The sequence below is a fragment of the Moschus berezovskii genome, chromosome 17 (genome assembly GCF_049115385.1).
Source record: "Moschus berezovskii isolate FMDL1 chromosome 17, NW_MosBer_1.0, whole genome shotgun sequence".
Classification (NCBI taxonomy): domain Eukaryota; kingdom Metazoa; phylum Chordata; class Mammalia; order Artiodactyla; family Moschidae; genus Moschus; species Moschus berezovskii.
The window spans coordinates 3,719,449-3,732,051 of NC_142476.1; the positions used below are offsets into that span (position 1 = coordinate 3,719,449).

The window sequence follows — 12,603 nt, forward strand, 5'->3', positions numbered from 1 at the left end:
CTGGGAAAACCATAGCCTTGACTAGATGGACCTTTGTTGGCAAAGTAATGTCTCTGTTTTTTAATATGCTGTCTAGGTTGGTCATAACTTTCCTTCCAAGATGTAAGTGTCTTTTAATTTCATGGCTGCAATCACCATCTGCAGTGATTTTGGAGCCCAGAAAAATAAAGTCAGTCACTGTTTCCACTGTTTCCTTATCTATTTGCCATGAAGTGATGGGACCAGATGCCGTGATCTTAATTTTCTGAATGTTGAGCTTTAAGCCAACTTTTTCACTCTCCTCTTTCACTTTCATCAAGAGGTTCTTTAGTTCTTCTTCACTTTATGCCATAAGCTAACCAGTAGGCTGTGACAATAGTCTAGATGGAACAGAAGGACTGGGGAGGGAGAATTTTGCCCATGGTAAGAGGCAAAAGCAGGAATGATATTGCAAATGTAGTTGTGTTGTTGTGTTGGTCAGTCGCTAAGTCATGTCTAGCTCTTTGTGACCCCATGGACTGCAGCACACCAGTCCTTCCCTGTCCTTCACTGTCTCCTAGAGTTTGCTCAAATTCATGCCCATTCAGTTGGTGATGCTATATAACCATCTCACCCTCTGCCACCCTCTTCTCCTTTTACCTTCAATCTTTCCCAGCATCAGGGTATTTTCCAGTGAGTCAGCTCTTTGCATCAGGTGGCCAAAGTATTGGAGCTTCAGCTTCAGCATCAGTCCTTCCAGTGAATATTCAGGATTGATTTTATTTAGGATTGACTGGTTTAATCTTCTTGCTGTCCAAAGGACTCTCAAGAGTCTTCTCCAGCACCACACCTTGAAAGCATCAATTATTCGATGTTCAGCCCTCTTTATGGTCCAACTCTAGGCCCTGGCAACTATCAGGAAGGGTAGGGTTAAAGATGTCTGCCAACCTCAGCCTGGTGTCTAGACAAAGAACAGTAATGCTATTTTGAGAGAGAATGAAATCAGAAGTTGAGCATAAAGGAAAAAAGTATCTGGACTTGTTCAGTTTGACACGACTGAGTGACTGGACTGAACTGAACTGAGCAAGTCAAGATAATTTTTTCCCTTATGCTTAACTTCTGATTTCATTCTCTCTCAAAATAGCATTACCATTCTTGTTACAGGCTGAGATTTAAACACCAGAAAAAATATTTCAAAATGTCCAGTTCTCAACTGAAATAAAAAGCAGTTGGCAGCTCAGCAGGAAAGTTATGGTTAGAGATGATAGTTTGACATTTGCTCTGTATCGGGAGATGCTAATTCAAACACTTCCAGGATCAAGGTAGATAATGCAAATGAAGATTAAGTATATAAAAATCATAGTAAATCCCAGCCTTTTCCCTTTGGCTCACCCCTGGAAATCCTGGTGTCACCATGGGCCGCCGCCCCGCCCGGTGTTATAGATATTGTATGAACAAGCCGTGCTCAAAGTCTTCCTTCTGCCAAGGTATCCCTGATTGTAAAATCCACATCTTTTACCTGGAGTGGAAGAAGGTAAAAGTGGATGTGTTCCCACTCTGTGGCCACATGGTGTCAGATGAGTATGAGCAGCTCTCTTCTGAAACCCTGGAAGCTGCCTGCATTTGCGCCAACAGGTACATGGTGAAAAGCTGTGGCAAAGGTGGCTTCCACATCCTAGTGTGGCTCCAACCCTTCCTTGTCACCTGCATCAACAAGATGTTGTCCTCTGTTGGAGCTGATAGGCTCCAGACAGGTATGTGCGGTAGCTTTGGAAAGCCTGAGGGCACAGTGGCCAGGGTCCACATTGACCAAGTGATAATGTCCATCCGCACCAAGTTGCAGAACAAGGAGCATGTGCTTGAACTCTGCAAGGCCAGGTTCAAGTTCCCTGGCTGACAGAAGATCCACATCTCCGACAAGTAGGGCTTTATTAAGTTTAATGTGGATGAATTTGAAGACAGTGTAGCAGAAAAGCAGCTCATCCTGGATGGCTATAGGCTCAAATACATCCCCAGTTGAGGCCTCTGGACAAATGTCAGGCCCTGTACTCATGAGATCCTCAGTGTTATCCCCTTCTTACTCATGCCCACCAATAAATCCTACTTTCCTATCAAGTAATAATAATAATAAGCCCCAGCATCCAGTCATGGTAAGTGATAATCATGACTTGGTCTCAGCAGGGATACTATAAAGAGTGGGTGGGGACTGGACAAATTGAAGGACACATTACCTGTCTTAGGTACCAGTCATCGGTAAATAAGAATGTGGATACCAGTCATCGGTAAATAAGAACGTGGAATCAGTGTAAACAGATATGCTCATTTTTAAAGAGAAATTATAATTCTAAAGTTTTATTTTGATATGACACTACCTAACAGTTAAAAATTGAGAGCTAATATTTTAAATGCTTAAGCACTATACAGACCAAACAATGTATATTGTGATTGAGTCTGCTTCACAGGTTTCCAGCATGTGACTTCTGAGCTATACAGACGGTACTTGGTAGAGAGAGGAAATCCAGGGACTGTGTACAATGGAGAACCATGACACTCCCCAAGCTCCCAAGTTTGCCTGTAGGTAAGCCCGGTAAAGCTTAGGCAGGCCTGTTATTTTGGCCACCAGGTGTCCGATGGTCTCCCAGGTTGGGTGGCAGGCTGCATCTGCCATCGCTGTTTCTATTCATCACTTGGAAACTGTGTGGGAAACTGCTGAGGGTGATCCATTGCAGGTTAGAGGCTGCATGCCGCCAGCAGCCTGCACCATAGCACCCTCTGTGGCTATCTTTCTTCAGCCTTCACTCTGAAGATTTTGTGTACCTCAGAGCGTCTGAGTCCTGAAGCAGATATCTTGTTTAGCAGATCCTACTTGCTCACTTTCCTATAAAGAAGTTCTCTTGCCAAATTTGGGTGTTTTTTTTGTGCAATGGCATCTTCTTTTTGCATCTTCCTTCAGAGCCAGTGGAGAAATGGGTTACTTTTTAGCTTTCTTCTTCTGCCGCTGCTGCTGCTAAGTCGCTTCAGTCGTGTCCGACTCTGTGCGACCCCATAGACAGCAGCCCACCAGGCTTCCCCGTCTGGGATTCTCCAGGCAAGAACACTGGAGTGGGTCGCCATTTCCTTCTCCAGTGCATGAAAGAGTAAAGTGAAAGTGAAATCTTCAGTCGTGTCCGAGTCTTTGCGACCCCAAGGACTGCAGCCTACCAGGCTTGTCCGCCCATGGGATTTTCCAAGCAAGAGTACTGGAGTGGGATGCCATTGCCTTCTCCGTTTAGCTTTCTGACTCTTCTGCAACCCTCAACAGTTTCTCAGAAATGATCCTTACAGACTTGAAAATTGTTGTGACCAGGGGATTAGAAAGTCCTTTCATATTTATATTTTCCCAAGCCTTCCTTCAGTCCAGATGGGTAGTTTTCCCCGTAACCCTAACCATCTTTGCATTACATGTTTCTGTCCCTGTTCTCAGGTCACTGTGGGGTAAGGAAACAGAATTAAAGACAGATACATTGGAAGGACTCCAATACTTTGGCCACCTCATGCGACGAGTTGACTCACTGGAAAAGACTCTGATGCTGGGAAAGGTTGGGGGCAGGAGGAGAAGGGGATGACCGAGAATGAGATGGCTGTATGGCATAACCGACTCTGTGGACATGAGTTTGAGTGAACTCCGGGAGTTGGTGATGGACAGGGAGGCCTGGCGTGCTGTGATTCATGGGGTCGCGGAGAGTCGGACACGACTGAGCGACTGAACTGAACTTAAAAAGAACTAACATCCCCAATTTCTTAGTCTTCTTTAACAAGTTCTAGGAACAACGTGACCTTCTTTTTGTCCTTGATTCCTGTTCCTGATTCTAAAGAGTAACAGACTGATGGTCTGAGCGGATCTTGAAGGGTACAACTTTGTGAGACAGTGATAAGGAACTCAAAAACATGTTCTGAACATTATCCAATGATGTTTGCAAAGAATTATGAATATATTTAGCGATATTTTCACTCTGACTAGAAGAAGAGGCATTTGTCCTCCCTGGGTGATGTTTCTTATCAGCTCTGGGCAGCAGAGCAAAGTTATCACCGATGAGGCCTGAAGACAGGAAAGATCAAATTAACATCTATACCAGCCACACTCAGACACACCTAACAAAATATACACTCCACCAAAACACAAACACTTCACAAAATGATGTCCTTCAATATATACTATGTACATGCTAATATCTGAAAACATATATCCACAGTCCCTTCTATCCACAAATATCATACACATTTAGGTATGTACATTCACATACCAACATACATTCACATACATTCACATACCAACCCACACTGATACACACATACATACACACATACACATGCACACTCACACACTGACTTACTGAAACAATGCACTGCACAGTGTTAGAATGAGCTGATATAATCTTCCTAGAAGATCACGGCCCAGCCTCAGCCTGCAGATCAACTTTACTTAACCTCAGGTTTCAACATGTGGTCAGGAAACTGGGAGGTAGTCTTGACAACCGAGCTAAGGCCCTGCAGGGTCGGCAGGCTGCTGGGAGAGATGGTCAGGTACAATGATCTGATTGTGCCGCACTGGGGAGTGGAAAGCAGAGCATGCGTGATGACCCCACAGACAAAGCTAGGGCTGAGAACTGAGGAAAGGAACCCAGTTCTGGGTAGGGATTTGATCTGAGGAGGGCTGTTTGGGAAGCTGTGGGTCACTCTAGGGAGGCCACACAGGTAAGCTGTGCAAGTGGGTGAGATGGGCATCCAACGAAACAGTGGGTTGGGGTCACATGCACAGAAAAATTTCTGGTCCAGTTGAGGCATACACTGGCATCACCCCCACCTCCACACTACCTGCCCAGCATGGCAGTAGGTAGAGGCATAGTTCAGCAGAGTGTTAGGACATTTAATGTTCAAAATTCAACTCAAGGCATTTGGGGAGAGGGGAAGAGATAAGTAAAGCAGAAGAGGAACAGGAAGAGAAGAGAGAAGGAGGGACCCATGGTTCTTATCCAGATGCTAGAACTATACCTTGGCTATGCCAAGAAATGGGAGGCAGCAGGCAACAGAAGTGAAATCTGGACTTCAGACTTTCTCAGGACCCTGGTCCTAGCAGTTTAAGGAAAGTTGCAGAGAATTACAAAGTAATTTGGATTATTATAATGTTTTTGCCTTTAAAAGAAACTGATTAAGAATCCAAATCCTGTAAAGTGACTTGGAAACTTCTCAAATTAGATACATTAAACTTCCTCTCCCTAAGCTTGTGTGTAGAAAGAAGAGAGGATGAGAAAGTACATGAAGTGTTTTCTGGTTCTTATTATCAATGCCCTCTACAAAGTTCAGGAACTAACCACCAATGATGAGACTAAGACATTCCCTGGGTAATGGGGGAATCTGTGGGATAAGACCTTGCTCCTATTTCAAAATGAAGAATATTCCCCTCCAATTCATTGCATCATCATCTAAAATAACAGCTCTGTGGGATGAGGTGGGACTAGGGACCACTGTAGTAGCACAGAGGCTCCACGGTCTAATGAAAAGAGCATGATATTTGAAGTCAACAGATCTGCTAGTCCTGGCACTATTGAGAACTAGCTCTGTGACCTGGCGAGTGATATAAAAAACCTACATAAGGACAGAATTCTATTTCCTAAGGCAAAAAACAGGTGATGATCTGTCACAAAACTTTTCCCCATCAATTATGGACTAGAGCAAGGCCCAGAACACCAGACCCCTGTCAACAGCATACCCAGGAAGATGTTATTTTCAGATTTTGGTGCTAAATCACTCTGCACACATGTTTATACCTTGACCTGTTTCCCTGGTTGTGCTGACAGCTGGTCTTTCTGTTTGATGTTCTCTAGGTTATCTTGTTTCCAGTTCCAGCCCTGTCTCTGAAAACACAGTTTCCCCCTCAATGAACAGAGATAATAGTCTAATCCAGCCTGATCCAGCTTTAGGGAGGAGTCAGTAAAGAGCTCATCTAAGAGATGTGTTCAATGCCAAAACACTAGAATTCCAGGGCATTTTAATGGGCTATATGAAGCAATGGAGCAGAATATTTGAAACCTGAACTGTCCTGGAAATATAGAACATATGAACATAGTAACCTGTTTTCTGGTAGTCTGCAAACAAGATGTGAACCTCTAAAAAGATCACTAATCTTATTAAACAACAGATTATAAATGTCAAATGAATGGTATGGATTATGTTAATTCTGTAGTGAGAGAATGATCAGCACAGGTTTTCAAAGTGGAGGACCCAGCTTAAGCTGTGCCTTCAGGAGTGTGAGGGATTGGGAAAGATGGCAAGGAGGCAGCGAGGTATCCAAGAGATAATGGCATGAGTCACAGTGCAGCAAGGCCAGGCACATTCATAGTACATGGAACGGGGACCATACTACAGGGTAGGGATAGGGACCATGGCAAATGTTGAGGGCTCTGGGATGCAGAACTGCTCTGATGCTTAGAGAACAGTGAGGAGCACAAAGTGGCAGAAACCTAAAAAGGCAGTGCAGCCAAATTATGAAAATTCTTAACTATTACACAAAGGGGTCCACACAGTAGACAAATGGAGGATCTCTCAGAATGATCTGAGCAAAAGAAGAGCATATGAGTGTAGAACTTTAGGAAAGTAAATCTACTAACAGTGAGAAGTGTGGTTTGGGAACTGGATTGATAGTGTCTACTGCAGTCATCTAGACATGAAGAAGCAGCAGGTCTTGAGACTGGATCTAACAAAAAAGTAACAAGCCAAAAGTGAGTCTGAGTTTTCTGAGTAGAGTGACTGGGGGACCGGTGGTATTTGATAGAAAAGGAGGTCAAGAAGGAGGCTGGCCTTGGAGAAATCAGTGGACTTTAGACTGACATTGATGTAGTGGCTGGACATCCAAGAGGAGAGACAGAGCAGACAGGAAGAGTGGGATGAGAGGACATGTGAACAGACTTGCGGATAGGAAAGTCAGTGGTAAAAACGAAGTAAATATCAAAGTGGACAACATGAATCGGGTCTCTGTGAGGAAAACAAGTGGAGAGAAAAGGAAGAGGAACGAGTGGACACAATGAGGAAAGAGGAACAGGAAGGGATCCAGGGGAGACACAGCCGGGGAGGAAGGAGGCAGAGGAATCTGGGGTCAGGGAAGAAAAGAGGAGACTGCCCCAAAGTGAAGGAAAATAAGGATTTACAGAGGCCATCGGGTTTGACTCGATGTTAATATATATGTACGGGGCACCTGTGTATTCTGAACCCGGGGATGCTGGTTAGGCGCTATCCTCACTCAGCGGATCTCAAGGAGAGCCAGTGATGGCGCCAGGTTCTGAGGACGGTCCCCATGTGGAAGAGCTGCCGCCAACACTGCCGCCACCCCCACGCAGCAGCACGAGGTGAGAGTAGGCCACGGTCCTCGGCAAGAGGACAGGCATTTCTGGAGAGGAAGGGCAGAACTTGCGGAACTTGGCATATCGGAGAAGTAAACAGAAGGCTGGGATGGCAGAGTCGGAGACCGAGCTGCTGAACTGAACCGTTACTCTCCGCTTGCGGACAGTCAAGAAGCCGCTCTGACTGGTGGGAAAGCGGCAAAACGGGCGAGTGGCTTTGACAGGGTGCGGCTGCAGACGTGGGAGTCAGAAAGGTGGACCGCCTGGGGCAGGTGGCGTCAAGGAAGGCTTCTCGTCGGAGGTGCTCCTGAAGCTGTGTGGAGGATGGGAGGAGCGGGGAGTCAGACCACGCCCAGCCTGACAAGCTGCTTTCCTTCCCAGAGACCCCGGCCGCTCCCGGTCTCCCTTTCGCCTGCTTCCCGCGCGGGTCAGCGCAGCTCCAGTTCCCAGCACTGACGTCACGGGCGATGACCTCAGGGCGGCGGGGGCGGCGGGGGCGGGGCGGGGGCGAGAGCGGGGGAGGGGCTGATCCAGGCCCCGCCCCCTCCGCGCCGCCGGCCAATGGCCTCCGCCGCCAGCACCTCCGCCTCTCGCCGCGGCCTAAAAAGCGCAGCTCGTGTTACCAGCACTGACGTCAGCGGGCGATGACCTCAGGGCGAAGAGGGGGGCGGGGGCGGGGCGGGGGCGAGAGCGCGGGGCGGGGCGGACGCCAGGCCACGCCCCCACCTCGCTGGCGGCCAATGGCCTCCGCCGGCGTCCCCCCCGCCTCTTGCCGCGGCTTGAAAAGCGCGTCTCTGTGCAAGTGGCGGCAGAGTGAGAGGAGGTTATTTGGGCAGCACGTCCAGTCGGAGAGCGCTCAGACCCGCGACAGGAGCCAGACACGCCGGGCCGAGAGGAGAGCAGACATGCTACCGGAGATCGCCGCCGCCGTGGGCTTCCTCTCCAGCCTTCTGAGGACTCGGGGCTGCGTGAACGAGCAGCGACTGCAGGTGTTCCGCGGGGCTCTCCAGGCGGCACTGACGGGTGAGCGCGGGGCGGAGGACCCGGCGCCCTCGGGCTCAGTCCCCACCGAGGGCGGGCTCCCCGCCTAGCGGCCCCGGCCCGTTCGCTCCCTCGGGTCGTGGTCCTCGGCCCTGTGCTTGGGGCCGGGTGCGCCGTGGTTCCGGCTGGCTGCTGCCCTCTGCGCTGTCGCGGGCGCAGAGTCCTGACTGCGACCCCGGGTCGCCGCTGGGTGCCGCGGAAGCGGGGTGCCTGTGGGTCTGCGTGCGGGCTCTTCTCCCTCGCTGGACCCAAGACCCTGCAGGCGACAGCCCGACCAGCCGAGGGTCCTTATGGGACGAGAAGGCTCAGTGGAACCTTCCAAACAACTCGGGCTCCCAGCCGAGACTCTTCCGGCCGCGCGGGCCGCGCAGTGCCTGGGGCAGTGGCTGGCACCTCAAGTTGGAATCCGGGCCCCCTTTCTATCCTCCGGCCTCTCTTAGCCATCTGCCACCCTTTCTAGTACCGAGAGAGCTTTGTATGCAGTAACTGTGCTCCGCGGGCGTGTGTTGGGCTTGGGGGCGGTGCGGCGTGAGATGAGGAGGTGGACAAGAGATAAGCAGCCGCTGGCTGGGGAGAGACCTGTCTCCTCGCTGTTGGCTGGTGGGCTTGGGCAGCAATAGCCATCTTTAAACGTGCCCACACAGTCCCGCTTCTAAGGGACAATATATATGTTTCATTAAAACATCCCAGTTCTGCCTCCCTTAGCCACAGTGACAGGTCTTTGAGTTTTCAAGGCAGAGGAAACCACCAAGGCACTGGGTGGGAGACATGATGACTTGCTGTGGGTCCTACAGTGAGGACAGCCTTCTTGGCCTTGAAATTTTGGCTCAGAGGTTCCCAGAGGCCCTGCCTGGACATGTCAGCCCCAGGCGTATCCTCCTCCTTAAACTGGGAATGTGCCAAAGGCAATATACTGGCCACAAAGGATTGCCCCAGAGCTCTGGGACACCCTCTCGATACACATACACCCATCTCTTAGAAGGAGGGGTCTTTCCAGATTCCATATTTTTTTTTTTTTTTGCTACAATGTCAGGAGGGTTTCAGGAGGGTCATAAAACTCATGAAAAACCATGTTGCTTACTTAAAATAACTAGGCCCTTTCCTCTCCTCCTGTCATCACCCTCACCCGGGGGTAGCACCTGCCAGTGCAGGGGACAGAGACTTGGGTTCTATCTCTGGGTTGGGAGGATCCCCGGGAGAAGGGAATGGCAACCCACTCCAGTATTCTTGCCTGGAGAATCCCATGGACAGAGGAGCCTGGCGGGCTACAGTCCATGGGGTCGCATGAACACAGCTGAAGTGACTTAGCACACATCCCATCACTCCCCACCCCTTGTGGTCACATCCATGACCCAGCTGCACTAACCAGTGCATCTCCCCCTTGTCCTGTTTCCACAGAGCACTACAAACACCATTGGTTTCCTGAAAAGCCATCCAAGGGCTCTGGCTACCGCTGCATCCGCATCAACCACAAGATGGACCCCATCATCAGTAAAGTGGCTAGCCAGATTGGACTCAGCCAGCCTCAGCTGCACCGGTTGCTGCCCAGTGAGCTGACCTTGTGGGTGGACCCCTACGAGGTGTCCTACCGCATTGGGGAGGATGGCTCCATCTGCGTCCTGTACCAGGAGGCCCCAGTGGCCACATCCTATGGACTTCTCACCTGCAAGAACCAAATGATACTGGGCAGGAGCAGTCCTTCAAAGAACTACATCATGGCAGTCTCCAGTTAGATCCTTCGCCAGCCACAGCTGGTGCTCTACTGTACTCAACTCTGCTGTGACAGCAGGCCACTGCATATCTCAACCTGGGGAACTGTATTTTAAATGAAGAGTTATATATATATATATATATATATATATATGTATTTTTTTTTTTTTTTAAGAAAAGGGGAGGAAAAAACCAAAAGATTTTTTTAAGAAAAAAATCCTTAAAGGATGCTGCTTGGAAGTGGCCTCCACAGGTGCCTTTGGAGAGAATTGTGTGCTTGAGTCTGGGAGCCAGTGTCTGCCCGTGGGAGGGAGGAATGGTGTTCTGGCCGAGGTGAGAGAAGTTTGGCTAACACCCCAGGCAGGAGTGAGAGGGGGCAAACGAGATTAGCAACTGTGAACAGGAGAGGTCAGGCTCTGTCCTGGGAGAGAAGAGAGGCTGAGTTCAAGCTTCTCACTCTCCCAACCAGGACACCTGCACCCCTGGCCCCTCTCTTACTCAAGGGCATTCAAGCCTGGACTTAAGTCATACTATATTGCCTAATCTTCTCTTTTATTTTTATTTTTTATGAGATCCTAGGCACAGAATGAAGAGGCCTTTCCTAATTCCTTCTGTCCTGAGTAGCTTTTCTTGAAATAGTGACTTGTTTCTAATTCTTTTCTCAGAGACCTGTAGATGTTGCTTCCCACCAAGAATATAAAGCTTTTTGTTCTGGAGGTCAGGGGATTGAGGCAGGGGTTGGAGGTTACTGGAGTCGGGACAGAAGGGCATCATGTACCGACCCTTGCCTTGCTGTAATGCTGCTCTGTGTGGCAATTAACTTGGGAGTGACTTGTAATGGAATTTTAGAATCCAAAGAATATCCGCTGGGATGTTTTTTTGGCCAAAATTCTTCTTTTTGTAACCAGCTGGAAGTCCTAATGATGCTACCATTATCTCTTCGAGAGGTAGCTCAAAAGCTACAGGGAACTGCAGGTCCTTGATTATTGCCTTCTTTTTGAAAGCACACACTCCTCTCCAACTCCTCCCCTCCCCACCAACCTTACCCCACCTTCTGGTTGGGTCATGGAACTACTCTATTTTCTAGGACAAGGGTTCTCAGTCACTGTGCAATATGGCCTCCTGGGTCCCAGGAGGAGCTGGAAGAGAACTGGCTGTCACAACCTCCTGGCACCCTGGTGGGCTTAGGAAACTATCTCTCCCTCTGTCCTCAGGACTATGGCTTTATGCTTAGCCTTGCAGGTATTTCTTGGCTGAATGAGAGAATGCCCCAAGTTACTACTTGGTACTCTTGTAGAACTGACTCTTAACAGTCAAGCCTTGGGCATTGTTTTTTCCTCCTTGGTGCTCAGAGCACCCGTGGGAGAGGCTGCCGTCTCTCTCCGTACAATCCAAGTTTGTCTACAGACTTGTGCAATATTTACTGTTCTGGGTCTGAGGAAAATGGACAATTTCACAGGGAAGAAATCCCATTGCTTCAGTTTCTCAGAGACATTGCTGAGGGGTCTTCAAGGCCTTGAGTTTCCCAGACCCAAGTCCTCTTGCGAAGGCCACAGCTGGGCATCTGGTGAACCTGTTGCCCATAGTGAGGGACTTTTCTCCCCACTGCCAGTCCCCTTTCCTGGATTTCTCAACTACTCAATTATGACTCAGAGGTGCTATTTACCAAACACTCTCCCTGCCCATTCCTGCCAGTTCTGCCTCTTGAACTTTCCAAATCCCAAGCTACCTTCCCAGGCCCTGTTTCCAGTCCTTATTGCTTTAAAGTTGACTTCAGGCCCGTAAACCCAAGTGCTTATTTTCTGGCATATGGGTTGAAACAAAGCTGTGAATCCCTGCAGATTTGTTGTTACATCTTTTCTGCAAACAGGTTCCTGCCTTTTTATAAGCAGCCTCATTGTTTCATACTTAATCTTTTCTCTCTTTTTGACATTCACTTTAAAAATAATAAACACCCAGAGCTGGACTGTTGAGCAGGCCTGTCTCTCCTTTTAAGTAAAAATAAATACATTTGTAAGCTATTCTGACAGAAAAGACAAAGGTTACTAATTGTATAATAGTGTTGTTATATGGAAGAATGTACAGCTTTATGGATACATGTACACTTTTTTGGGTTACTTTAATAAAAATGTAGCAGATGAAGTCCTGTGGTGTAGAGAAGATAAAATTCCCACATCACTAATCTGCATTTCCCTCAGATCCAAATCCTTTGTGTCTCATAGTGCTTCTCTTTAGCTGGATTCAGAAGTCCTGTGGCATAGGTGGTAGGGACATTTCCCAGCATTTCCTCTTTCTTGGGAAATAGCTTCTTACTTCCTTCCTTGAATGCATATTCTACATGTGAAAATGCTGGATGGGCCCATGATCTAGTCTGAACTTTCCTAGGTTACCCAGGGCTCATCTTACGCATCCTGTTCTTGCTCAGCGATACTCATAGCTCATTCAGCAAGCATTTATTGTATGTGCTAGGTACTAAAAATATTAAAAATGATTAAGACACTGTCCGTTCACAGACTGG

General features: G+C 48.3%; 1 protein-coding gene and 1 pseudogene across 1 annotated transcript; both read left to right on the plus strand.

Annotated features, from left to right (window-relative positions):
* Positions 1-761: 761 nt before the first annotated feature.
* LOC129551790 (large ribosomal subunit protein uL16-like) lies at positions 762-2,027 on the plus strand (annotated as a pseudogene).
* Positions 2,028-8,110: 6,083 nt separating this feature from the next.
* On the plus strand, positions 8,111-12,227 carry BTG2 (BTG anti-proliferation factor 2). Its single transcript, XM_055420113.2, has 2 exons — positions 8,111-8,357; positions 9,774-12,227. The coding sequence occupies exons 1-2, from the start codon at positions 8,240-8,242 to the stop codon at positions 10,106-10,108; spliced, it is 453 nt and encodes a 150-aa protein (XP_055276088.2). The 5' UTR covers positions 8,111-8,239; the 3' UTR covers positions 10,109-12,227.
* The last annotated feature ends 376 nt before the right edge of the window (positions 12,228-12,603 follow it).